Genomic DNA, 25,480 nt, shown 5'->3' with positions numbered 1-25,480 from the left:
GCAGACGTCCCTAAATGTGTCTCTCTGAGATAAAGGGAAAGAGAAATTTACGCAAATTGCTCTGGCACATTTTCCAAAGCAACATGCAATGGTTGACTTGATGCAGGGTGCCGAGGGTGCGACTGCATAAAATAAAAAAATCTATCTCGTCTATGTTCTTGTTCTGACCGCTGGTTAGCGACATGCTATACAGAAATATTGCTAGCCTAAACATCTTCTGCTAGAAGAATTACAGCCTCGTAAAAAAATTAATCCTTCATGAATAAATGACTTACCGTCTCGCGAAACGCGGTTTAATGTGAGGCACAATATCGCTCCATCACCGCGTCTGCCATCAGCGCTGGCAGTCCTGTGACGGTGTTTTTCAGGAATAAATAAATGCTATGGTAAACCAAGGGGGTATTGCAGTGTAAGAACGCTGGCTAGCCAACAGCCATAATAACACGCCCATGCATTGCGTCACTCAACCCTGGCTCACATCAACGCGGGTGACAGAGCGAGGTGCGCGAGCTCGCGGCCGGCCACAGGATCAGGTACGCGCGCACGAGCTGTCATTTGTTGCAGCGTGTCTGACGTCCGAAGGGTGTTGTGTTTCCCTTTTGATAAGGTTTTTAAGCTTATCCAAGTTTGGAATTTAATGAAAAGGGAGCATTGCCTTGTGGAACTCACTAAAAAAAGATGTGTCTACTTACCCCAGCCCTGTGTGTGGCTTGGTTGACTGAAAAGACTGGGAGGCTGTATGCGTTGTTCTTCAGCTTCATTGCTGCCCAATAGTGCACCCTGCTGTTAGAGTGGCAATATTAGGCTTACTGTAGCTGTTGGAAATCCATTATACTTGATGTACATTAAATACAATTTTAAGAGTAAATAAAATGTCACATTTGAAAAAAATCCTGTAGTTATTCTCCCGTGCACGGTCTACACCAGGGGTCACCAACACAGTGCTTGCGGGCACCAGGGCGCCCGCAAGGACCATATGAGGCGCCCACAGGCCTGTTCTGAAAATAGCACAGCTCGTTCTTGAACAACTCTTTCCCACCTTTATTAAGTCATTGTTGATAATTATTGTGAGAAATCATTAACATGATCAGTGTCTTCACATAGATGAGTATCATTAATCAATATTAACAATATATAACTAAAGGCAAACTGAGAAAATTCGTTATTTCAGATGAGTGTATCAAACTGGGTGCCCTTCGTATGACTCAGTACCCATGAAGTAGCTCTCAGGTTCAAAAAGGTTGGTGATTCCTGGTCTAAACCCACAGACGCTCTATAGGATTGGATTTCGCCATTACTACATGGACAACGAAAATCGAAGGCACTCTTATAGGATAACGTTAAAGTCCTTTACTTAGCCTTGGCTAACGCATTCAAATATCTTGCATTAAGTTCAAGGTTGGTCATTATACATATTTGAACGCAACAGCCCGGGCTGAATTGACATTTTAAAAGCTTGGTTACTTTGCGCTAATAAACTTTCAATGCAAGGTATTCAGCTACACAGTGGAATTACAAGCCCACTAATGCAATCATATTCCCCTGAACAACCCCAAACTGAAAATAGACAAGGAATGCAATCCTGGCTGTGCTATTATTTATTTGACAGAAGCTGAGTCATGGCATTTGTAGAAAAATAAATTTAATACATTTGCTTAAGTTCTCTCCCACAATAAATAAACATTGCATACCATGTAAGGAATACAAATTGTTATATATTTATTTTGCCTTAAAGACCTAACAGAATCTTGTCTGTCTTTAGATGGAGAGTCATTGGTACGAAAAGGGCACCAATACATTTAAGTCAACACATACAACTGTGCACTTTTCAATACTGAAAATAAAGCAAAAAGAAAAAACACAGATAGTAGTTTTGAGTACCTACACTAAATGTGTATAAATTAGACAATAAAATAAAGCAATTGATTAAAGCCTCCTGAAATAAAAGCAATTGAATAACAGACGACAAAATAAACACAAACTACTCTGCATCAAAACATGACCAAAGAAAAATGCATTTATATAAAAATTAGAAATTCTTCCTAGTTACAATAACGGCAAACTGCCCGGTGGCGCCAGGATGATCCCGAACACATAGAAGAGCCCCATGAGCAGGTTGAGCTTGGCAGTCTTCTGTGGAATCCGGGCGTAGCACCTGCTCCGGAACTGCTTCTCCAGGGGGAAGGCCATGGGCAGGGTGAGCAGGGGCAGGGCCATGCTGATGCTGTAGTGCGTGGCCAGGATGCAGAAGAGCACGTAGGGCACGAAGAGCAGCAGGTTGTACAGCACGTAGGACAGCGTCGGGCCGAGGAGGATGGCCAGCGTGACGATGCCCGCCTGCTTGTCAGAGTCCATGTCTCGGGTGTTGTTGCTGTGGAGGATGGCCTCCGTGTTGAGCGCCAGCGGCACGGCGTAGACAAGCGGCAGCACCGAGAGGTAGCCCACCTGCACCGCGTGGGCGAACATGACCGCGAGCGGGCCGAAGGTGATCAGGATCACCACGTCGCCCAGGGCAACATACTTGAGGCCGATACCTAAGGGGGAGGAAGAGGCACAAGACCAAAATGTCGGATTTCTGTTTCTTTTATGATGGAAATATGTATTTTTTGGTGGTGCAAACATTGATGATGTAAAATGTAATGCTGTGCTTCATCCAAGTACCCACCTCCAGTATATAAAAAAGAGCTGGAAAGTCCACCAAAATAAATTAGGGCTAGGTGCTCAAGTCTTAAGGAGGATAAAAAGAAGAGGAGGGTGGCACACAAGCACCCCACTGAATATAGCAACGCTCCAAACATCACCACATCTTGTGGGGCGAGGATCTCGTCCACAAGGGTCCTGTCGTCGCTCTTCTTGTGATCTATCCCTTTTGAGAAGTCATAGTAGGTGTTCACGAGGTTCCCCGCCCCATGGACCACCAGCACAGCCACCGCACACACGACCAGAACCAGCAAGTCCACAGAGCCCTCCAGCTTGTATGCAAGGGCACTGCCAAGTGCCACGGGCGTGAGAGATGCACTGAAGCTCCACGGCCTCAACGCTAGCACATAGGCAGCACACTTGGTCCTAACGTCTGAGGTCACCCGGGCCATCCTTGACATTTGGTGGGTGGCACGGTAGTGATTTTGCACCACGTCGTTCAACCCACCTTGCCACTGTTGACCATTGTGACCATTTGATCCAGCAAAGACAAATGTATCTACCCTACTTGGTTTGTTATCCTTTGCCATTGTTTTAAAGGGTGTCCGTCCAGGGTATCCGTATGTTGGGGATGCCAACTGCAATTCCTGTATCAAGCAAGAAAGAGGTAATGTTGAAATAAACACAAGCAGACAAGAACATGGATACAAGTGCGCAAGCCGTTTACAATGCAAGACTAGTAACGAGTGGAATAGCAAAGAGCTAAATCAGCTACATCTATTTATTTACATAGCAACTTATGTTGTGGCTAATGCAGCAATAGCAGACTGGTTACCTGCACAGCGAACTATCATAGTAGTAAAATTATGCAAGAATAATCTTGATCGGGGGGAAAAAACATGACATGAACACAATTTAAAGTCAAATCACTTAAGGAGTCTTTCTCATGTGGGTCAAACAACAAAGCTGACAACTCAGATTAAAGGATTAGCACTTCACTAACTAATTTGCGGCTAGTAGCAAGAGAACCTTCAGCCGGGGGACACTGGGCTGAAACATCCGTTGTCTAGACCATACCTCGTCTTTGTTAGTGATCCGAGATCCACTATTTCATATGCAACAGCATATCTCCGTGACCGCATCAAAACATAGGTTTGGACCTGGTTATTTAACCGGGTTCCTACGTGTCAATTTAGAGGGTAATTCACTGCCTGATCACCGTTATGCCTGCACCAGGCTGACGCCATTTCCTACAACTCCCTCGATGGTAACTTCGAACATGTTTCGTGCGGAACGTGTCCCCTGGAAAACAATGGTTCCGCCTTTACTAAATTATGATTATGGTCGTTGCTTTTTGTCATATGGTCATTTTAGTGAGCCCAGTGAGGTGTAAACGCGTACCAAACGTAACACACGGACTTTTCTTTCCTTTTTCAGGTTCACGGTTCAATCATTTTAGAACTCTCTATCAAAACGCATTGATTGGTTTTATGTCGGCATCAACACTATTCATTATTACATCCCCGTAGAACTCTCTGCTGAAATATTTGTATTTTAATCCACACCCATTTTTTAAGTATAATATAGATGCATAGTCAGATATATTGATCATGATGGATATTCAAGTAGGCCTTTGAAAATCCTGGATCTCGGCCCATAAGAAAATAAAATCATATTTAATAAAATAAAATAAATCTTCTTCAATAATCATTAAATGATCATATCAATCAATCAATTGTCAACGAAAAAAAAGAAAGAAAAATGTCTATATATTTTTTAAACCATGAAATATAAACCAATCTGCCAAGAACTTAACGCAGATTTATTCTAGACGTTTTGGTCCGCCTTGACTTAAAAGTTTACTTTGACTTTGACCACACCATGCCCCGACTGAAGTAACGTGAGACCTCCAGACACTGCAAGGAAACGCACAACAGCAGCAGCAGCAGTATAGCAGCAGCCGAAAGTTAAACAGAGCTGCAAACTGATGCAGTCCTAGGCGTGCAACGACCGTCCGAACCCAGTCTGCACTGGGACTCCTCTGCTTCTCGGCATTTGTCGTTCAACACGCAGAGGCTACAAAGGGATGGAATCAATGGACGAGCGTTAATATACATCCTAGAGGGTCTACCTTTCACCTATTATTTGAGGGATTTTATATTCTGGGTGGTGATATCGCCACGATGGTGTATCAAACACTTACAAGTGTAAAGAAAGACGGCTGGACATTTGCTACTGCTGTGACTTTGCTCAGCATTATATTTGCTGGGATGCAAGAAACCACCGCATTTCCTTCTTGGAGATTAGAGGTATGATATAACGATTTACTTTTCATGAGATTAATTATTTTTTAAAAAAGTTACTGAATCAAATGTGTGTGTGTGTGTGTGTGTGTGTGTGTGTGTGTGTGTGTGTGTGTGTGTGTGTGTGTGTGTGTGTGTGTGTGTGTGTGTGTGTGTGTGTGTGTGATATGCTATATTAGTATAGTGTAATTACTGTCCCGAATGTATGTATTCTTTTGAGTGTTTCAGACCTTTATGCCATTTCTTTAAAGGCATTATGGCTTAATCAATGTACTCTCAAGCCCTTTTGCCCCAACAACCAGCAACCTATAAATTCAAGAAGTTCAGACTTTCTACTGTAGACTACCCTAGATCTTGAGTGGATCCGACTAGACTCCCCTGGGATCCTTGGGAATGTCTGATGTTAGTGCACACTGTTTCCTTCCCGCTTGTCAATGAAGCCCCATTATCCCCCAACAAAGTCAATGCATATAATGCAGTATTATTCACAGGATTTTCACGTGACAACATCCTTTGGAGTAAAGTATGCAAGCCAAATTCCAAGGCAGATGTTAAAAAGTTATGTTTATCTGGAAGAAAAAAAAAACAGCATCAGTATACATTGGCAGTGTTTCCGCAGCCTGACTGCACAATGCCTGGGCCAGTATCAGAAGTAAACATGGCTCGCTTCCATTTAGAAACTCAATGAACCCCCTATGTAAAATAAACAACAACTTAATGGGATTTAAGTTCAGAGAAAAAAATGCAAAGTCCAATATTTCTTTCTGAACTTTGTTCTCAGTTAAACCAGAACAAATTGCAATGCAAGCTGCAAAGACCAGGTGTATTTAGGATGGTGCCTGACTGCCAGGGAGTGGTCTTTATCCTTTAAAACCCAGAAGACCAGAATAGAACCCAGGTGTTTTTGTTTGGAGTCCCATTTGCCGCTTCACAAAGGGGCATCAGACATAACCTTTCTGTGAAAAGTATCATACTTAAGTTTGGAATGTGCTTTTACTGCTGTCTAGGCTTCCTTTTTTCCACGAGACGGAAAGCCGTCGCTTGAAAGTGCTTAAAGTAGGATGATATACAGACGACCAGGTTTTGAAATAACTGAAAATGAGAGCACTATACGCCCACAGGCTCTGAAATAACTCATAATGAGTGTATTATATGCCCACAGTAAGAAGAACTCATGCACAACCGACATTATCCTCAAGTCGAGTAATGCTTTAGATTAACATCCAACGGAATCCTCCTGTCACATAGGACTAAAGTTGTTTTTATGCGTTCTTGCGTGCACTGCCTCCAGATTCCTTTGTTTGACCTCGAATGTAAGTTGTGCAATGAGTTAGACCGCCGGCAGTTCACCCTCCATCCATCAAAGTCCACCCCCGGCCAGCATAAAGGTGGTTAAACAAGCGTCTCTCTTTGTCCAAGGAAGAAGCTCACGCCAGTGTGCTGCTCATCGGGATACGCAAAGAGGCCCGCTCACACGTGCTCCACTTGTCCCGGAGCAAGCGCTACACCCTCACCCCGGAGCAACTCAAGTGGGACCAGTTCAAGCTCACGTACAAGTATGTCTCAGATGATCTTTCACCTGTGCTCATCCCAGGGGAGATGCAGACGATAAACACCTGGGGTAAAACCTTGGTAAAGTTTGCAGAGGAGTCTCTTAGATCGACCACAGGACTGTTGGTTTTGTGATCACTTTGCTTTTGGTAGCTGGGTATACATGGCGGCTTGTCATGTGTTGTTACGTAATGATAAATCATAAAGCATATAAAGGCATAATTGAGGAGTAGATTATATGATTATTTGTCTGTTATATGGTGATTACACTTCATACATTTTCTGGAAATGGTGTGAATCCCGAAGCGTACTTGTAATGAAGCAAACACAGTCAAGATAAATATTCGGTTGCTGTTCAGGATGAATGTGTGATTTTAGATAACTACATTCAGATATTGTTTTTCGCCCAGATTACTGTCATTTCCGACCAATTTGATAAATGCCAGTGAAACGCGGCGTGGCTTCTACAAGGCGTTTGGCCTGTGGAGCGACGTGTCCCCCTTCAGCTTCAGAGAGGTGCCGGCTGACCAAGACGCTGACATCAAAATAGGTAGGCCTGCATATCCCTCCCAGGCACCACAGCTGGCTCACCGTGGCTGGCTCACCGTGGCTGGCTCACCGTGGCTGGCTCACCGTGGCTGGCTCACCGTGGCTGGCTCACCATGGCTGGCTCACCTTGGTAGCACAGAAACGTAATGGGATTATAATGACTCCTGCAAAGTTCTTCATTTGGACATTTGATACATTCAGAAATGAGGATTCTGTGGTCTATGTGTGCATGTAAGACTAGTAGACCAACTATTGCCGCCAATATAATAACAATCATTTATAATCCATTATAACATTTGTATCAAGTGTGGTCGTGATCTTGCAAAGGCTAGACAAAACATCATATTTCATTTTAGTCTTCTACGGCCATGATCAATACATCATATATGTGATTACTTTCACATATTGTTAAAGAAAGAACCCTTATACAGTTCAAAATGTGGGCAAAACCATGGCTCAATTTCTTGGGCTTTATGTCACTCTGCTTCCAACATCATCACTACCAGTAATGTGTCCGTGTGACCTTAGAAAAATGGGTACGATTTCACTCACCCAAACTTGATTATACCATGAGCAGTGCTCTATTCTGTTGAGCTATGCTTTCTCTCTTCTCACTGCGTTTGCGGGGTTCTAACCAGGGTTCTATTCTGTTGCGCTGTATCCTCTCCATCCTCATTACTGCGTTTGCAGGGTTCTACCCAGTCAACCACACTGACTGCCTGCAGTCCTACCTGCACCACTGCTTCGACGGCATCACCGGAGAGCTGGCCCATGCCTTCTTCCCCCCCACCGGGGAGATCCACTTCGACGACGACGAGTACTGGATTCTGGGAAACATGCGTTACAGCTGGAAAAAAGGTAACCCCCGACTCGTGTTTATCTGCTGCCGATCAAACAGAACACGGTCGGTATTTCACAGGCTGATAATCAGGGATGCACCAGAGCTCATGATGGATGTAACGTTGATAAACTGAATGAACACCACTGTTTGCACAGGCGTATGGCTGACAGACCTGGTCCACGTGGCCGTGCATGAGATCGGCCATGCCCTGGGACTCATGCACTCCTTGAACCCCAATGCCATCATGCACCTGAACGCAACCCTGACAGGGCGCAAGCTGATCACCCAGGACGAGGTGTGGGGTTTGCACCGGCTATACGGTACGTCTTGCCAACGCAAACGCATGCATGCTCCCCTTTTGGGAGTGTGTTTGGAAGGATCTATTCTTTCGCAATGTCCATTTTGCAAGAGATGAAATATGGTTATTAAAAACATTTGAAAGAGCTTGAGACTGCATGTGTATCTGAGGTCTAGTCATTAAAGTACACCAATCAAATGTGTCTAGCTGGGACTAGGACCAGATGGGAGCACTATTCAGAAGCCGACTCTGAACGCCAACGTGGCCTTAATAAACACTGTGTGTAAACTGTACTTGTGAGTCATCATCACAGTGTACTTCACTGAGTCCATGTTCCCGCTGGAGGCAAATGCACATCGCCGTGCCAAATTCTTTAGCTGCAGATTCAAGTTACCGATGCTTAACTCTCGCGATGTTTCCCCTTTTTCATCTAAACAACCCCCCCTCCCCCCTCCTCTCCCCCCACCCCAGGATGCTTGGACCGCCTATTTATCTGTCCGGCCTGGGCCCGGAAAGGCTATTGCGACAGCAAGCGCAGACTCATGAAGAAGCACTGCCCCTCCAGCTGTGATTTCTGTTACGGTAAGATAGAGCGCAGAGTGGGCCCAGAGGAGGGAGAGCTCTCTCTCTCTCTCTCTCTCTCTCTCTCTCTCTCTCTCTCTCTCTCTCCCCCCTTCAGAGCCACTGAACCGCTGTCTGCCAATGGAGCAGTTGGAGCCAGTTGGAGACCCCTCCATTCAGCTCTGGAGAAGGGTGGGAGGAGTGTGTGTGTGGGGGGGGGCTGGGGAAGGCACAGCCAGGGCTTTTAAGAGAGATTAGCCGCTAACTGTTAGAAAATATGCAATAGGAATAACTCATGTTGTATTATATACACTCATATCGAGAGTAAAGCCAATTGGATTAGGACATCGACATAATTAATGTAATCTGTGGCAGGAGACACCTGGATGAGTTAGCTTGTCTGGCTTGTGAAGTCTTCTAGGTTTATTCTGTATTCACATAGTGCACGATCTTGCACACGTTGCAGAAAAGTCCTCCTCCCAATGGCAGTGCAGTGTTGTGGTCTATTCCTCATTTCTCTAACAAGGGACAGTTTGGAGACAGGCAAGAGGATACAATCCCTGGCTCAGAGTAATCTGTTCCCCATTGTTGATTGGGAGACGTAAGGCTGTGGAAAATTCCTGAGTGACTCCAAACCGCTGGAATTTCAGACTGTGGCTTGAGGGTTTGAGACGCACAAGGTCAATTCAATCTTTTGCCGAATTATCCGGAGCAGCTTTTTTTCTTTTTTTAAGGAGGCTTTGGGCTGATCATAACAAGGTGTCTTATCGATGTGACCGTCAGCCTGCATGTGTTGTGCCAACCGTGGCGAAAGGAAATCGCTGTGGCCGTCTGCGTGAGGAGCCCTGGGACGTCGGGCTCCTCATAAAGACAGTGGCCAGTGGTTTTCATTTTTGCATTGCGCAGACCAGGGACTTGTCTCTTTGCTCCAGACTTATTAACATTCTCAGACTTTTAATTTACCGCAAGATCTCTAGACAATGACCTAGTGGCAATTATCCAATTCTAGACTTCGTGGCAAGAAAGGCTGAGTCTGAGTTTACAGTATACAGTATCGTTTACTGTGTCCCCATTTTACCCGTCTTTTCCGATGTTTAAACGGCTTATTATTCTGTTGATTCTGTAATGGTATGTTAACTCGTTTGATTTCTATAGTCTTGCATATTAGTTAGACAACGCCACCAAAAATATCCTACTGCTCCAATTCAGAAGCTTGTTGATCCGTAAGTATAAATCTGTTGTACTGTATGTAGATCATAAAATTACACCATGTACCATCATGAAACACCTGTTTCAATGTCGATATATTATAGATATTGTCTGTAACTCTGCACTGAAGGCTTTTCTTTCATTTATGAATGGTTCTGTTGAAGCTCAGAGGCCTGCAGTAAGATGTCCCACGCTGGAGAAAGACCTTTACCCCTCCTACCCCTTTTTCCTCCCCAGAATTCCCTTTCCCCACCGTGGCTGCCACGCCTACACCTCCACGGACCAAAACCAAGCTGGTGGCTGAGGGCAGGAATCTGACCTTTCGATGTGGGAAGAAAATCGCCTCAAAGAAAGGCAAAGTGTCGTGAGTGTTGAGCTTTTTCGTTTCTTCATCCTTCCATCAGTGCAGCCTTGTACCAAAACTATCCATGTCCAATGTCCATTGAATCGGTTAGATATGGCATTTTTCATGCTAGCGTTTCTGTTGTGCTGTCACCGCTTAGCTGGTACAAAGACGGGGAGCTTCTGGAGTACTCCCGCCTGGGCTACATCTCGCTGAAGGACGACAACATCAGCATCACGGCCAACGCCATCAACGAGGGCACATACACCTGCGTGGTCAGGAAAAAGAACAAGACTCTCACCACCTACTCCTGGAGGGTGCGTGTGCGCTTCTGATGGGGGACACGCCCACGCGCTCTGCCCGAGAGGCGCACACGCAAATGCACACAGCGGCTTGAGTTCGAAGGACTTTTTCATTCACCGGGGCACATATTTCTGTTATGTTCTTTAATTTGTTTCTTTACATTCCATGTCTCTCTCTGCCTGGCTGCCAGTTGGTGGGCAGTGAGTCAAAGGAACCCAGTGCTCTATAAAACACTGCAGTACACAACAAGCTAGGGATATAGTGACGGACATCAGCTACAGGTTTAAAGTTCTGCCCTTCAGTAGGGATGGCCAAACATGATGTTTACTGAAGGTCATTGGTACCAAATGCAATCCCTATATTATTAAATAAGACCTGATGAACTGCTGCAATCAACAAAAAAAAAATTGTATGTATTTGTTTCATGTGATACGCGTCTGTATGTAATGTACTGTTGTATTGTCTCCGAGGTGATGCCAAAAACACATTTCCATCCCAGGACAATAAGTTGTATTCTAACTGCCATTTTTATAAAAGCATCTTAAAATGCAACAATAAACCTTTGTGAAGGGTTTGTGCATTTGAGTTATTTGCTGATGAACTTCCCACTCAAACCGGCCCAGAATTTATATTCCAGGTAATGAACATACAATAAATCTACATTGGATGCACATTTCGTTTAGTCAAACGCCTGTGCAGCTCGTTGGACCATCGATATGGAAAGCCTCAGCCAGTCTCTCACATTACTACCATCCGCCGACAGAGCCAGGCCCCGGCTGGCTTCCACACCGTAACCCAGCAGCAAGCCCCAGAACACCAGACCCTCTTTCCATGCCCACTCAACGCATCAGGTGCAATAACTCACTAGTGGGGCCCTGGAAGGAGCGTTATAGGGTTAAGGATGTCAAATCAGAACTAATGCATGCAAATGGGTTATTTCTTTGTGCCAGAAACCCAAATGACGCAAGTGGGGGCGTCATTGTGCCGACACGTGCACCTTTTTTGTAAATAGTTATATCACTATCACCATTATTATCATCATCATCATCTCTGTGCTGATTTTTTTTCCACCTACGCAACAATAGGCAACGTAAATAAATAGACAGCTGTGATGCATGAGAACCAATGGCAAAGCCAAGTCTGGACAATCTCTCTCTCCCCCACAACAGAACAAAGCGCAGAGACAAAGTGTAGTGCTTAGAATGACATCACCCCTGGAAGTCTACCACCCAGCTGGGTTCAAGGCAGGAGTTTTCTTTTTACCCTGATTTTAGTGTTTTTTTTTTTCCTTCTCTGGCAACAGCTGTCTGTTTGCAAAGCAAAGATTCATAAAAAAATAATGGCAGACCAAATAAAGTCTCAAACTTTATTACTTGCAAAAACATTGCCCCCCCCCCCTCCCCTCCCAGCCCTGTCCAGTCTTACTGTCTCGATGGCCGACAGCCATAAAGTAAATATCGGTACAATTATGTTGGGTGGAAAAACGTTCTTGATGATACATCATTATACAGTAGCTCCAGCAGTCAGGAAATTCCAACCTTTTAAAATCTGGTCCTCACGTACGGGATAAAAAAAAAAAGAAAAAAAAAAGTACATTAAAGTTAACTCAAACTACAGGAGACGAAAAGAGTTCGGACCCTCATCTACAACAGCAGGAAAAATAAGATCTCTCAACTTTCTGAAAAGTTTAGACAACAGCCTACGGTTAATTAAAAAAATAAGTAGGGCTCATCTCGGAGCTATCCAAGCAATGAGGAGGGACAGCCGGGGACATTTATGAACACTACGAGGTGTGCCAAACGACCGCCACCGCGCTTTTCCAGACCGAGACGCCGATAGATCCCATGATGCTTTGCCCCCGAGGCTCTCCGCGGCGTTGTCCCTGGGCTCAGAACTTGAGGCTGAAGCCCGGCCCGACCGCCGAGGCCCCCTGGTTACTGGTGGTCAGGTGGAAGCCCGTGTCCTTCAGGTCATCGTCCCCCTGGAGGGCCGGAGACGGAGAGGAGGAAGGGGGGGGGGGGGGCGTCAGTCACATCACAGCGGGCTCCATCAAAACAACACCATACTGCTCCTTATTGATATCTTATTAAAATGTGAAGGGGAAGTCACGCCGGGTGTGCGAGCCGGGCTTAAGAGTTAAGAGTGGGACGGGCTGAGCGTATGATCGGGGGCCCCTGATCGGGACGTCCCGTGTGTCCCTCTGGGGAACTCATCAGGGGTCCCGAATCTCTGATTGCCATCATGGAAAACACACAGAGCCACAGAGCCGGCCCGCAGTCAGTGTGTGATGTCTTTACCATCAGACGTATGGTGTGATGCCTCTACCAGATGGGATGTATGATTTATGATAGAGTGCTGGTGGTGGTGATGGAGCAGGGGTTGTGATGGAGTGGTGCTGGCGATGGGGTGATGGTGGTGGTGGTGGTGGTGGTGATGGCGCAGTAGTGGTGGTGGTGGTGGTGGTGGTGATGGAGGGGTGGGGAGGACGGGGAGGGCGTGGTAACAGAGTGACAGAGTGGGCTCGGTGATGGAGCTCTAGTGGAGGTGGTGTGTCAGAGTGGCGGTGTTGACGGTGTGGTGGTGGTGGTGTGCGACGCCGAGGGGGGGGGGGGGGTTGCTGACTGTTGGGACAGAGTGGTGGTGGTGGTCTTACCAGCTGGCTGTAGCCCAGCCCCCCCTCAGGGGGCCGGGGGCTGCTGCCCCTCTTGACGCGCTGCTGCTCGCTCTTGGCCGGCCAGGTGGGGAACATGGAGGGCTCGATGGGCAGCGGCGACTCATTGAAGTACTCGTGCTTCAGCCCCTCGTCCGACAGGACCCTCTTGCTGGGGCAGTAGGTGAGGAACCTGGGGGGGGGGGGGGGGCACAAAACATACCGTCACTCGTCCGAATACAGAGGAGGAGGAGGAGGAGGAGGAGGAGGAGGCGGCGGCGGCTGGAGGTCTCGTGGGACGCAGCGGTCGAGCGGGCGGACTCGGCCGCTGTGTACACACAGAGGCCTCGGAGGCCACGACCCCGGGGGTCTACCGCGGACCGGGGCCCTGTGCAGCGGGGAAACCCTCGTTCCCGTGGAGCGCAGAAGGCTCCCTTTACAGAAGCCCTCGGCGGCGAGGCGTCGGGCGGCCGGGGAGTCAACCCGCGGTTGTGTTTCCAGGAATGCAGCGTGGAGCGCAAGAAGCCCGCTGTTTTAAATCACCGTGGAGGAGGACGGGGGATTAGACGGGCCCCGCTGACGGAAAGCAGACGCCTCCTCGCCGAGAGATCGTCCCAATCCCCCCCCCCCCCCCCCGTTCTGGAACTCAAAACGAGCGCTACTAATGAGGTTGACATTGGGAGGTATTTTAGTTATCTTGGAAATGCCGTGAATTCGAGAAAAGATATTAAACTGTCGTTTTATGCGAAAAACGATCCGTCATTAACCCCGCCGGCCTACGGGGAGCCAGCTCAGAGGCAGACCTCGGCCCGCTCTGAGGTCATACCCAAACAAGCGTCCGCCGCGCGGCGGTGTGAGGTTCCAGGAGGCTGTGCCGTGTGTACCTTTCCAGACCGCATTCCTCCAGAGGCCTGCGGCCGCCCAGGCTGGGAGGCAGCCGGCCGCGGGCCGCCGTACGGCCACCGCGAGGAGCGCTGGGCCAGCCCCCGGTCTCACCACACACTGATCTCATTCTCAATGCATTCCTAGGTGACCCTGTGCGTGTGCGTGTGTGTGTGTGAGCTGAAAGCAGTTTGTAATCCCTTTCCTTAACACAGTCTTATTAATCCTAGTTTAAGGAAAACTGCATGAACAAAAGAATAACAGGAGAATGCATTGTCCTAAGGATTGATGCGCTCTACAGTAGAGCTTTGAGAGACACAAACATTGCGGGCCGAGTGTTTGGGTTGCTTCAGCTGTGTTTACCGGGGATGTAAACAGATGTTTATCTACAGGCGCCCAAACACTGTGCAGGGAATCGGACGGTTTTCAAAGATAAACACGGAGGTGAATCACAGAACAAAGGTCTCCTGGACTCCCAGCAGAAACAGTAGCGGCGTGTCCAGGAAATACAACGTGCGGTGTGTTTTTTTGGGGTTGCGTTCAGCCGTACTTGTTCATGAGGTCAAAGCCCTGGTCCGAGAGCAGGGCTCCGAAGCGCTTGCGGAGGTTGTTGTACGGGTACTCGGTGAAGGTCATCTTCTTCACAGCCGGGAGCTCGCCGTAGCCGGGCCAGATCTTCTCACTGGGCGAGCCAAGGTCCTGGAGGAACACACAGAGCCTGTTAACGCAACTTCTCTACACCAATGAACCACGGTGGGTGTTGTGGTGAGGGGGGGAGGGCGCTTCACGTCTACCACACTCGGCTCGGGGTTAGGGGAAGCAAATGATCGATTCACGGAGGAATCGCGATTCTTATCTTCTAGGATTTGAACGGCTCTTTGAAGTCTGAAACCACAGCCTTGGGGATAAACATGTTGCGTGTAATACATTCCCTTCTAGGCGCATCTGGCTGAAGCACCGTGTTTCATTGTCAACCATACCTTGAAAATCTTGTTGATTTGGTCGATTTCGGATTTCCCCGGGAAGAGAGGCTTCTGGGTAAGGAGCTCGCCGAAGATGCAGCCCACGGACCACATGTCCACCGCGGTGGAGTACTCCTGTTGGGGAGAGAGAGGGCGTTTAGAGGGTCAACACTTGAATGCAAAAACATATAAATACAAATACATAAATAAAAAATAAACCACATCCACAGAAAGAAATATTTGACATTTTAAATTATATAAAAATATAGATAAGTTCGAAAATATTTATAAATACAGATGTAAAAAATATTTATAGGTAAAGAAAGATCCACAGTAGCCACTAGTCCCAAGATGGAAATTCAATAAGAAGGACCCACCTTGGCCCCCAGCAGCAGCTCTGGGGAGCGGTACCACAGGGTCACCACCACGGGGGTGTAGGGCTTCAGCGGAGATCCGTACTCCCGCGCCAAGCCAAAGTCCCCAATCTGGCAACCAGGGAAACACACAAATACAGTCGTTACAAGACATTCACCTGCTTCAGCGACATTAACATTCATAGAGCATGTAAGATGCTTCTTTATTATGCGGGTGTCACAGCAGAAAGCAAAGGAACCTGATTGAAGGATAAAAATAAGAGTAAAGTTTGAAACAACTGTTTGTCCGTATTTCCCTCCATAGTGAGACTGTGGTGTTATGGTGAACGTAACGCCTGTGCGTGATGGAGTCCACACCTTGAGGATGCCCTTGTGGCTGAGCAGCAGGTTGGACGTCTTCAGGTCGCGGTGGAGGATCCAGTTGTCGTGGAGATGTCGGACCCCTCTCAGCAGCTGAATCATCAGGGTCTTCACCTCACCTGCCAAGGGAGAGGGAGAGGGCGAGAGATACTGATGAGTTGGTCATTATAGTTTGATAGGGCTTAGACATCTCAACATCACATTTCAATAACTTTCTCCATTTTGCGCCAAATTAAATCAAATGTTTCTGATTATAGGAAGACCTTGGTGTATTTGAAACTGCCACATCGTTTCTCATGCCAGACGTGGCAAAACAATATTTTATAAGTCTGGTTTACTGTATATTTACGATGATTTAGGAAACATATTTAGGATGTATAGCGCTAAATACACAAAGAAAATGAAAGTGTAAGAAGAGTTTGTCCTGCAATACAGAGAGGCATTTCGGGTAGAAATGTCTCAAGCAATTTTAATAGAAGGTATCACTTTCAAGAACATCCTTCTCAACCACTTTTAACAGAAAAAATACACCAACTCTGTGTTATCTGCTTTCATTTGACCCTGGTCCAAATGAATACTCTGCCCGATGACGAGCCTGTGTAATTTGCGGATGAAACTCTATACTGCCCCCTTGTGTACACTCTCAGGGGTGCAAATTATTGAGGACCGAAAAGGTGTCATTATTTTGTGTTTAAACATTTTCCCATTAATACATAGATCTAGCAATATACAATAGATCTAGCCTTACCTGGTAGGAAGGGCTGCTTCATGGTCTCCATCAGACTCTTCAGGTCATGTTCCACGTAGTTCATCACAATGTAGATCTTGTCCATGTTGCTTCCAACCACAATTTCCTGCGACAGCGGATAGTGTCAAACATGGGGTCTAGAGAAGATCCTGATATTAGCACGTGCTGAATTGAGATTAAAGTTTTAATCTAAATTTGTGTTTACCCTGACGGTGACGATGTTTGGGTGCTGAGCCTTCAGGATGGTGTTGATTTCTCTCAGCGAGGTGATGGGGAAGCCCTCCTTCTCCTTCTCCATCTTCAGCCTTTTCAATGCCACGATTTCATCTGAAGACAGTCACACACAGGCTTAGAGGCGCAAGAGAACAACAAGGCCCGAGTGGCGTCGGTCGATACAATGCTGTCCGTCATTGGAACACTGCCGTGATACAAAACTAAAATGCCGTGAAGGATTTCAGCTATTTGATCACTGTGAAGAAGAATGCATGTCGTCTTTGCATTGCATTAGACGCATGTTACAATTAAACCGTGAGTGATTGGAACCCAGTTGTTCTCATATGTGCAGGGGACCGTAAAAACACATACTCTGTGGTCCATATGCATTCCTCCCACCTGTCTTCTTGTCTTTGGCTCTGTACACGACACCATAGGTGCCCTCTTCGATCCGGTTCAGACACTGGAACTCCTCAACACTTCGACAGCCCTGTGACACAGCGGAGGGTCGAGTGGTTCACAAAATGAGACCGGGAGCACACACACGTTCATACAAAAAACGTTTAGCCTGACACAACGGCCTGCAGGCGTACGGTACATAAAGGTACACATAGCATACGGACACTTGGCGTACCTGTAGCGCGGGCAGGTACTTGGGCAGCTCCTTCTTCTGCTCCACGGGCGAGATGGGCGGGGAGTCGGGGATGTAGTTCTCCTCCGGGGTGGGCGAGCGGGTCTGGGCGTGCGAGCCTGGGGTGGGCTCGTCCCCCTCCACGGCCTCTCCGTCCTCCACCTCGTCCATGTCCTCGCCGCTCTCCTCCGTGGTGTCGTGGTCGAAGCGGGACTCGGGCACTGCGGGGCCCACGGGGGTCATTTCACTTTCTACTCTTAAGAGGATGGCGCTCAACGTTTTAAACTATAATACAGTTCTTGTATTTTATTCTTTTATTGTACGACTGTTTCAATGTGACGCACTATGAGTCTGCCTCGTGTATGAAAAGTGCTCTATAAATATAGTGGCCTTGCCTACTTGTAATCTTATAATAAATCTTGTGTTCTATGAAAAGGTTGTCGATTCCACAACTATGATGACAAATGATGAACCGAGATCCCTTTTTGAAGGACAGAAAGACTAAATGCAAGGGATTCAAGCAGGGGATCCCAACACGGGTCATGTGACAGGACTATGTGGCCCATGAGAGGTGGGAATGGTTTACCCACCTGCAGGAATGTGGGTCCCGTTTTCCCGCTCTTCCTCAAACTCCTCCTCTGACCGATCGTCTTCACTGACATCTTCTGCGAGTAAAACAAGATGGAGTTCAACGAAACGGCGGGAGCTAGGTTAACCTCTCCGCTTTGAAAAATAACACTTTGGAGAACGACTTAAGCTAGGGTAGGCATTTTTGTTGAAAATCTCTCGCAGATATCCAATATCAACACATGATCTTGTTCTTGCATAATTATGCAAATATTATCACGAGAGCAGCACAGCTATACTAAGTGTAGGCAAGAACTTATTTACCTGCACTTGGCGCTTCAGACCTTCCTGAGGCAGAGGCGGACTCTGCCTCTCCATTGTCCTCCTCCTCATCATCATCCTCCTCCTCGTCACTCTGGCTGCTAGACCCCTCGTCTTCCTCTCCGTCCTCGTCCTCAGAACCGGACCCCGACCCTGTGATACGGCAACAGGTTCAATTTGATCAGCGATGGAACCTTTTTCTTTCAGTTACAGGCGCCCTTGTTGAACGACCTCCCAGCCTACAAGAAGCTTTGTACGATTCAAAAGTATGTTGTGGGAAAGAAAGGGGTTGAGGGAGGTTGTACCGGGTAACACCCCTTTCCCACAGAGCCATAATCGAAGGACAAACACAGGTAGATAACACTAACCATGGTGGGCATTTAACTTCCCTAGTTGATTCTACTTCCCTGTGGCCTTGCACATAAAAAGAGCAGACCCATTCCTAGTGTTATGAGCACCCCCTGTGTCTGTCCTACGACCACACCTCTGTGAAAAGAGTCCCATTTTGGGACGTGATCATCAACCAACAGGGAGAGGGGATGGATTCCGCTTTACCGGCAGAGGACTCTGCCGTGCTGGTCTTCCTCTCGCTGCCGCTGATGTCCTGCAGGTCAGCCAAGGGGTCTTTGTCCTCTGGCTTCTCCTCCTTGGACACTGGGGAGGGGAGAGGGGGAGGAAGCAGAGTTAGCCACAGAACAACGCTTCAGACCTGGGTGCCCACTGCGGGCGTGGGAGGGCGGCTGTCAGACTTACCACCGGGCTTGCGGGCCTCACTGAGGTCGGGGCGCTCCCGTGTGGCCCGGCTGGGGCTGCGGCTGCGGTGGCTCTGCTTGGCTTTGTCCTCGTACTCCTCCGGGAGGGCCCTGTGCTGGGACGGCCCTGTGGGGTGAAGGGGGTCCGGAGTTACTCACTAGCTGTGTTCGACATGGTTCCCCATCACGGATATAGTGCACTATATGGGTGCTCGCCATTTTGTATTCTCAGTGGTTAATTACATGCACTTAAAGTACCCAAAATTTGAGTGCACATACGATGTTCCCTACACGTTACTTCTGTATACCACAATGTAATGCGGCCGTGTTTCTCCGGAGGAGAAGAAGAAGCTGAAGAACCGCGAAAACGAATACATTTAATGATGGCGTCTCCGGCTTTCGTTTAGAAATGTCGACAATTTGTTTGGGATTTAACAACGAAAATGTAACATTGAAAATGTATTAAAAAAAACTTGATAAAGGAAATGTAACATTCAACATCAATACAACCTCCAGCTTTCCTTGAGAGTGCCCGGTTTGTTTACATGATGTGGGCGCATCTGTCTGCGTCACACAAATACCCGGCGCAATTACTGACGCAAATGACGTTTAGAAATGTCTGAATTCTCGTTTGTTCGTTCCCTATATAGTGCACTATATCATAAACACTATATAGGGAATAGTGAGTGAGTGAATAGGGAACGATTTCCAACACAGCTACTGTGTGAGAAGGAGCCCGTCGGCACGGAAACACGGAGCAGCAGTTTATACTGTGCGTGTGTCGCGTATATATATACGTATATAAAGAGTGTAATGGTGCCAGTTAAAACATGATCCCGTACTGGATGACACTCGTAGTTTGATGAGCACGAAGGAACGGTTCAGGATGGATTGAATTACGGTATGGCAGAGAGAAAACTGTTTTAGAGTCGCAGCCGTATAATTATTCTTAGCAGGACTTTAATATACTATAGTATGTACACTGCCACTCAAATGTACTATCACACCGGTGATTGTGAGCCTGGGTGAATGCTTGTTAGAGAACGGGCAATGTCAAGCGGAGCGAGCAGTCGTATCTCCCGGCGCCATTATGATCATTATGGATTTTGTGTGGAAAATGTGATGCAAAAAACGATCTAAATCAGGGGGTGCTTGCAAACATTGCTCAACGCACATTTGTTATAGTAGCGGGAGCACGTCATGTTGGGCTGTCTACGGGGATTTCCTCCAAATGTAGCGAGCGGAGCGAGTAAGTAATAAATGTCTTGCTCCTAATCGAAAACCGTGACATGAGCCGAACCGTGACCTGCCTGAAACGCTACACCCCTCAAGATTTGCAGTAAATTGAATGAGAGCAGACAAATAAGAAGCTTTCTCTTTAGTGATTTGCACTAAGACAGTCATAAAATCCCAGTAGGGGTGGCACAAAAATGATGAATGCGATTTACATAACTAACTGTACCGTCACACCCCTAGTGATCATCATCCATTTACACAATAACCAAATAATTCAGCGTCATTCGTCACCAGTGTACACATGGATCAGCTCATCTAAATCAATACTCTACGCGTCGCGCTAGACGATCCAACCCCCCCGCCCCGCTACAGAGGGCGGGGGGTCTCCGACGGGGCACGGCGGCGGCGGCGGCGAGACTGACCTTCGCGGCGCATCTCGCGCTCCTTGCGGCGCTCCTCCGCCCGCCTCTCTCTCTCTTTTAAGTCCCGCTGCTCCTTCTGTTGCTGCTCGCGGATCTTACGGTCGCGCTCGCGCTGGCGCTCCAGTTGCTCCAGGCGGTCCCTGTGGTCCAGAGGAGATATAGTCATCCAGTCAGGCGTTCGGCAGACACCCTCCCAACCCCCGTCAGCTCTACACAACAGAGCCAGAAAAACAACATGTTGGAAGGAGATACCGAGCACAGTGTTAAATCACATCAGAGCACAGGGGGTTATGCACAAATTAGGGTGAGGACTAATCAACTACTCAATATGAAAGAATCAATATGAAATAATATATAGTCATGCAACATTTTACCATTTCATAACGCACATTTACATGTAATTGCCCACTTAGGCTCATCAAATTAAATCAGGTGTAAGTTACAGGTACGGAACAGGTTAACTGAGGGAATGGGACGATGGAGTCACCTCTCTCTGCGCGAGTGGGCCCTCGCTTGCTCCCGACGCTTCTGCCGCTCCCAGTCCCGTCTGGCCTTGTCCTCCTCCCACAGCCGCTTCCTGCGCTCGCTCTCTCGGTCTTTGTCCTTGTCTTTGGGCCTGGGGTGCTTTGCGTCTGGGGAAGGAGAGGAGGAGACGCGTGAGTCGGAGAACCAACCGAAACACAGTTATCTGAGTCTGCACATATATGCGTTCCAAATGCATCAATTGGTAATAAATTAAGAATAGTCAATGAAGGTTTGTTTGAAACGCAAAAGAAAGCGTTTATCCATTGAGCCATGGGGTGAATGTCTTGAAAATCTGTTTGCAAGCTCCAACAAAATGTCTTGTTAATACATACATTACATTTCTTTGAAGAAGCATACCCAACCTTTAAAGGTTGGGTATGGGATTTGCGAAAAGCCAGCAGATTTTGAAAATAGACAACTCAAATGGTCCCAGCCCCTCTCCTTCAACGCTGACTCCACCCATTCCAAGTACATGGACGCGCAATCAGGCACGAGCGCGAACACAGATGCGGGAGAGCGAGCCAGGCTAGCTAGGTTGGAGTTTAGGGTTGTCTTCTAGTGCTCGGTCCAAATGTGGATTAGCTAGTAAGCTAGCTCCAGTAGCTACCGCAGGATAACAACAAACAGAAGCTTGCTCTGGGTCAGGAGCTTTGAGTACATGCACGAAGGGATCACGCGCGGGGGGAGTGCAGTACGACCATTTGATTGACGTACTAACTGTCCAATGCCACTCGGTGGTTCAGGAAATCATTGGCTGGGGTTTTTCAAGCCCTGCCCGTTCCACAGATGGTTGAATTTGTTTATTTTTCATGTCAGTACCTCTAACTCAATGGCTAACTCAGTGGCCAAAAAATTATTCCATACCCAACCTTTAAGCAACTCAACTAGCAAACAGCCCGTCTCACCTCCTTCATCCGAGTGGCTACGGTGACGTCTCTTGTCTTTCCTCTTGTCCTCCTTTCTGTGGTGCGACTTGTCCTTCCTGGCCATCTGCTGTGGGGGCTTGATTGCGAGTGAATCATCTTCCTCTCCCCTGAAATCAACCAGGCAAACACATTTCGTCAGTGTCATAAATAAACAGCTATGACGTCCAGACTATGAGGGTGGAATGGTACAGTCACTCTACAAGTTGTGCATTTGTATTGGTTTCAGGTCTCATTGCTGCTCACAACCCTTCCAGACATAAAGATACCTCTCGGGTGCCTGCGACAGACCTGCTGGACTCAGATAAGGGCTTTCAACCGTTTGCACACACAGTGACTATTGCTCAAGGAAGCAAGCACCTGTTTGGCTGTGATCCGAGTCGTCATTAAAAAACATGCTGCCCACTCCTACATTGACGCACCTGTCCTCTGTCGAGCCTTCCCGTGTGTACGGCGAGTTTTGAATTGTTATTTCCATCCTTTGATCACGTAATTCCCCTTCTTCCGGAGTGTCCCGTTTAGCTTCCCGATCATCCACCTGTGGAACAGGACATGGAGCAAACTGCACAGAGGGACAGGGAGACACATGGTTAAGACCGTTATAATCATCATCATGTAATGACATCCAATATTACGCAAGCCATTAAATATCAACAATAAGGTTCTAGCATTAAGGCCTTACTACATGAACCACTAGTTAATAAACCATAGCTATATCTATGACATCTTTATTGATATCTTAGAAGAACTAAAGTCTACAAAACATAAATGCGGTATCATACAACTTAGTTCTGGTACGGTTTACATTTTTCTGGCGCTTGGGCTCCGTCTTTTCCTCTAGCTCTCTTCTGCGTTTTTTCTCCTGTAGAATTTCCTCAAGTGTCTTCACTTTCCAGGTGTCCTTTGTGTCCCCCATCAGCAACCACAGACCACCACCTAGAACACACAGGCACAGTGACTCCGGTGACCAGGAATCCAGAAAGCTTCAATTGGATACAGACAATGAAGTGTGTCAAGTGAATGGAAACATTTGATGTCGGAGTGTGTAAAGGAAATAAATGTTTTTGGTACGATATTAGGAGGGATTATGAAAACACAAAAGGAAGAATACTACAGTTGATTCATTTTACAATAGCTGCGGACCCATTGAGTACTAAGGTTGAATTATTCGGGCCGTTCCACGAGGGTTAAGGTTAATATGGAAGGATGAGGATCAATCTAATGGCCTGTTACCTTGGTGCCTTGTTTGTTATCCATAGCAGAAACTTCGCACTTTCACTGGCAAAAATACAAAGCAAAACACACCAATCCAGGAATGACTCAAAATGGTTTAACTTCTGGTTCTGGCGCAATGATGTCCTTCGTTGAACTAACTACAACTTGATAAATATAAAAAGATTATTTGCGTAATAGGTATTAAGTATATGTTCTTCCGATAGCTAGGGTTGTCAATTATCTAGGTTTTTGTGACTACTATTACGAATGTAGTAACGTTTCAGACGAAAGAATCTATACCTACTACTAGATGAAGTGGGTAATCGTTTAGTAATCGCAGCCAACACCAGCACACAAACTACTTTAAGCAACGACCCCTTCCATACAGAGATACATCATATAGTATTAGTTGGTTTTGGTGACATAAACACATTGCCCGCTTACATAACTCGTGCTGTTTAGAAACAAGCTACACAATGTGAAGCTAACCTACAAACTAGCATGCACTTTACCGGTCAACCGGAGGAATTAGTGACGTTGCCGCCAGGATATTTACAAAAAACAAAATCATTTTCTTAGCCCTTGATAAAAAAATAATGAAAGTGTTTGATTAAATGTGTCTTCTTGGCAATTTAAATTGTTAAACAAACCTGTAATAAGCTCCGCGGTATAATGAACACCGGAAGACTGAACTCTGTTCTACTTCCGGTGTCATTGCTAATGCACATTTTTGAAAGTATAACTCATATTTTAGATTACGGTCATAATAGTTCTAATTAATGAAAAAAACGATTTTATCCTTTTTTTCCACTTTATTTAAAATAAATAAACTGACGGAGAGAATCGGGACTACGATAGGAAACGCCCCCTCGCTGGAGGAAAATACGGGATGTTTGCTGTAAATGTGAATGCAATATTAACATTTAAACCGCCCATTTGGATTTATTGATCTTTATTATAGACACAGTGCATCTCTTTGGGTAATGCACACTCTGGGTGTGTGCGTGTGTGCGTGTGTGTGTGTGTGTGTGTGTGTGTGTGTGTGTGTGTGTGTGTGTGTGTGTGTGTGTGTGTGTGTGTGTGTGTGTGTGTGTGCGTGCGCGTGTACACACGCATGGAACCTTTCACTGTGTACCTGTGGGTGCAAGAATACGAGAAGGAAATCACATGTCTGTTGGCTTGTCATCAATGCTGCCGTTATGAAAAACTGTCTTGTTGAGGCGCCTTATGTCATCTACTTAAATGCAATAGTCAGCCGTTGAAAACAAACTGCACATGAGGAGTGTTTACATTTGCATAGGTATGTGTGCGTGTATTTGTGTGTATGTTTGTCTGTGTGTGCATGCATATCTTGCTGCATCAGATGTTTCTGCATATACTTTTGGTCTTCTTTAAGAGACTGAGACTAAAATAAGAGGCTGAAAACAGAGAAAATATACCATCAAATATAGCCCCAAGCTAGACAGAGTGGCTTTAGGAATCAAAGGGACGATTATCTTTTTTATTATGAGTGCATAAGAGCTAGGCCTACATCTCACACACACACACACACACACACACACACACACACACACACACACACACACACACACACACACACACACACACACACACACACACACACACATACACCTAAGCTGTGTATCTTTAAAGGGAGTATGCATTTGTTTTTATTATAAGTGCATAACCGCTCCTCCTCATTTGCATTGAAGCTCCAGACACTGAAAAGGTGCGTTTGGGGAAAGCTCAATGTGTGACTGGCTCGAAGTGGCTCTTATTCTGCACCACGGCAGAAATTCGGGAACGTCTTCCAATACTGTGTTAGGGGTCTACTAATATCTATATTAAAGCATCCATAAAGTAACACGCCATGGGACCTTTAAAGGTCCCATGACATGCTATTTTATGTATTCTTTAATATAGGTATTAGTGGGCAACTCACACAGCCGTACGGATTCCGTACGGTTTCCGTGCGGTTTTGCACTTTTACCGCGCCATTCTAGGGCCGGATTGTGGCCTTCTTGGCTTTCCATACGCTAGGTGCTGCAGTCTCCCAAGTCCTCGCAGTCTTCTGAAGAGAGAGGAGAAAAAATGACAGAGT

At 46.6% G+C, this 25,480-nt stretch overlaps 4 protein-coding genes across 5 annotated transcripts in view; 1 reads left to right on the top strand and 3 right to left on the bottom strand.

Moving 5' to 3' along the window:
* Positions 1-371, bottom strand: part of mib2 (MIB E3 ubiquitin protein ligase 2) — a 29,582-nt gene extending 29,211 nt beyond the window's left edge. The window contains exon 1 of the mRNA XM_056593520.1: positions 276-371. The gene's annotated coding sequence lies outside the window, so the exon portion shown is untranslated. The remainder of the gene's footprint in view (positions 1-275) is intronic.
* An 852-nt stretch (positions 372-1,223) lies between these two features.
* Positions 1,224-3,935, bottom strand: ubiad1 (UbiA prenyltransferase domain containing 1). Its single transcript, XM_056593528.1, has 3 exons — positions 3,718-3,935; positions 2,666-3,287; positions 1,224-2,534 (listed from the first exon to the last, which is right to left on the bottom strand). The coding sequence occupies exons 2-3, from the start codon at positions 3,228-3,230 to the stop codon at positions 2,047-2,049; spliced, it is 1,053 nt and encodes a 350-aa protein (XP_056449503.1). The 5' UTR covers positions 3,231-3,287; positions 3,718-3,935; the 3' UTR covers positions 1,224-2,046.
* Positions 3,936-4,526: 591 nt separating this feature from the next.
* mmp23ba (matrix metallopeptidase 23ba) lies at positions 4,527-11,203 on the top strand. Its single transcript, XM_056593526.1, has 8 exons — positions 4,527-4,949; positions 6,363-6,499; positions 6,905-7,044; positions 7,734-7,901; positions 8,040-8,204; positions 8,654-8,764; positions 10,190-10,316; positions 10,456-11,203. Exons 1-8 carry the CDS (start codon positions 4,824-4,826, stop codon positions 10,628-10,630), a joined length of 1,149 nt encoding a protein of 382 aa, XP_056449501.1. The 5' UTR covers positions 4,527-4,823; the 3' UTR covers positions 10,631-11,203.
* An 801-nt stretch (positions 11,204-12,004) lies between these two features.
* On the bottom strand, positions 12,005-24,076 carry cdk11b (cyclin dependent kinase 11B). Of its 2 annotated transcripts, none has more exons than XM_056593522.1 (21): positions 24,030-24,076; positions 23,398-23,442; positions 22,970-23,100; positions 22,587-22,726; positions 22,147-22,274; positions 21,204-21,348; positions 20,717-20,925; positions 19,060-19,185; positions 18,862-18,960; positions 18,310-18,459; positions 18,009-18,083; positions 17,422-17,639; positions 17,187-17,277; positions 16,780-16,901; positions 16,575-16,680; positions 15,824-15,945; positions 15,470-15,577; positions 15,111-15,227; positions 14,681-14,829; positions 13,252-13,441; positions 12,005-12,579 (listed from the first exon to the last, which is right to left on the bottom strand). In XM_056593522.1, exons 3-21 carry the CDS (start codon positions 23,078-23,080, stop codon positions 12,487-12,489), a joined length of 2,499 nt encoding a protein of 832 aa, XP_056449497.1. In that variant the 5' UTR covers positions 23,081-23,100; positions 23,398-23,442; positions 24,030-24,076; the 3' UTR covers positions 12,005-12,486. The 2 variants fall into 2 exon arrangements, with proteins under 2 accessions (XP_056449497.1, XP_056449499.1); XM_056593524.1 differs by having other exon boundaries at positions 20,717-20,856.
* Positions 24,077-25,480: the final 1,404 nt, after the last annotated feature.

This window comes from Gadus chalcogrammus, chromosome 7 (genome assembly GCF_026213295.1).
Source record: "Gadus chalcogrammus isolate NIFS_2021 chromosome 7, NIFS_Gcha_1.0, whole genome shotgun sequence".
NCBI lineage: Eukaryota > Metazoa > Chordata > Actinopteri > Gadiformes > Gadidae > Gadus > Gadus chalcogrammus.
This window is presented reverse-complemented; position numbering and strand designations above follow the sequence as displayed.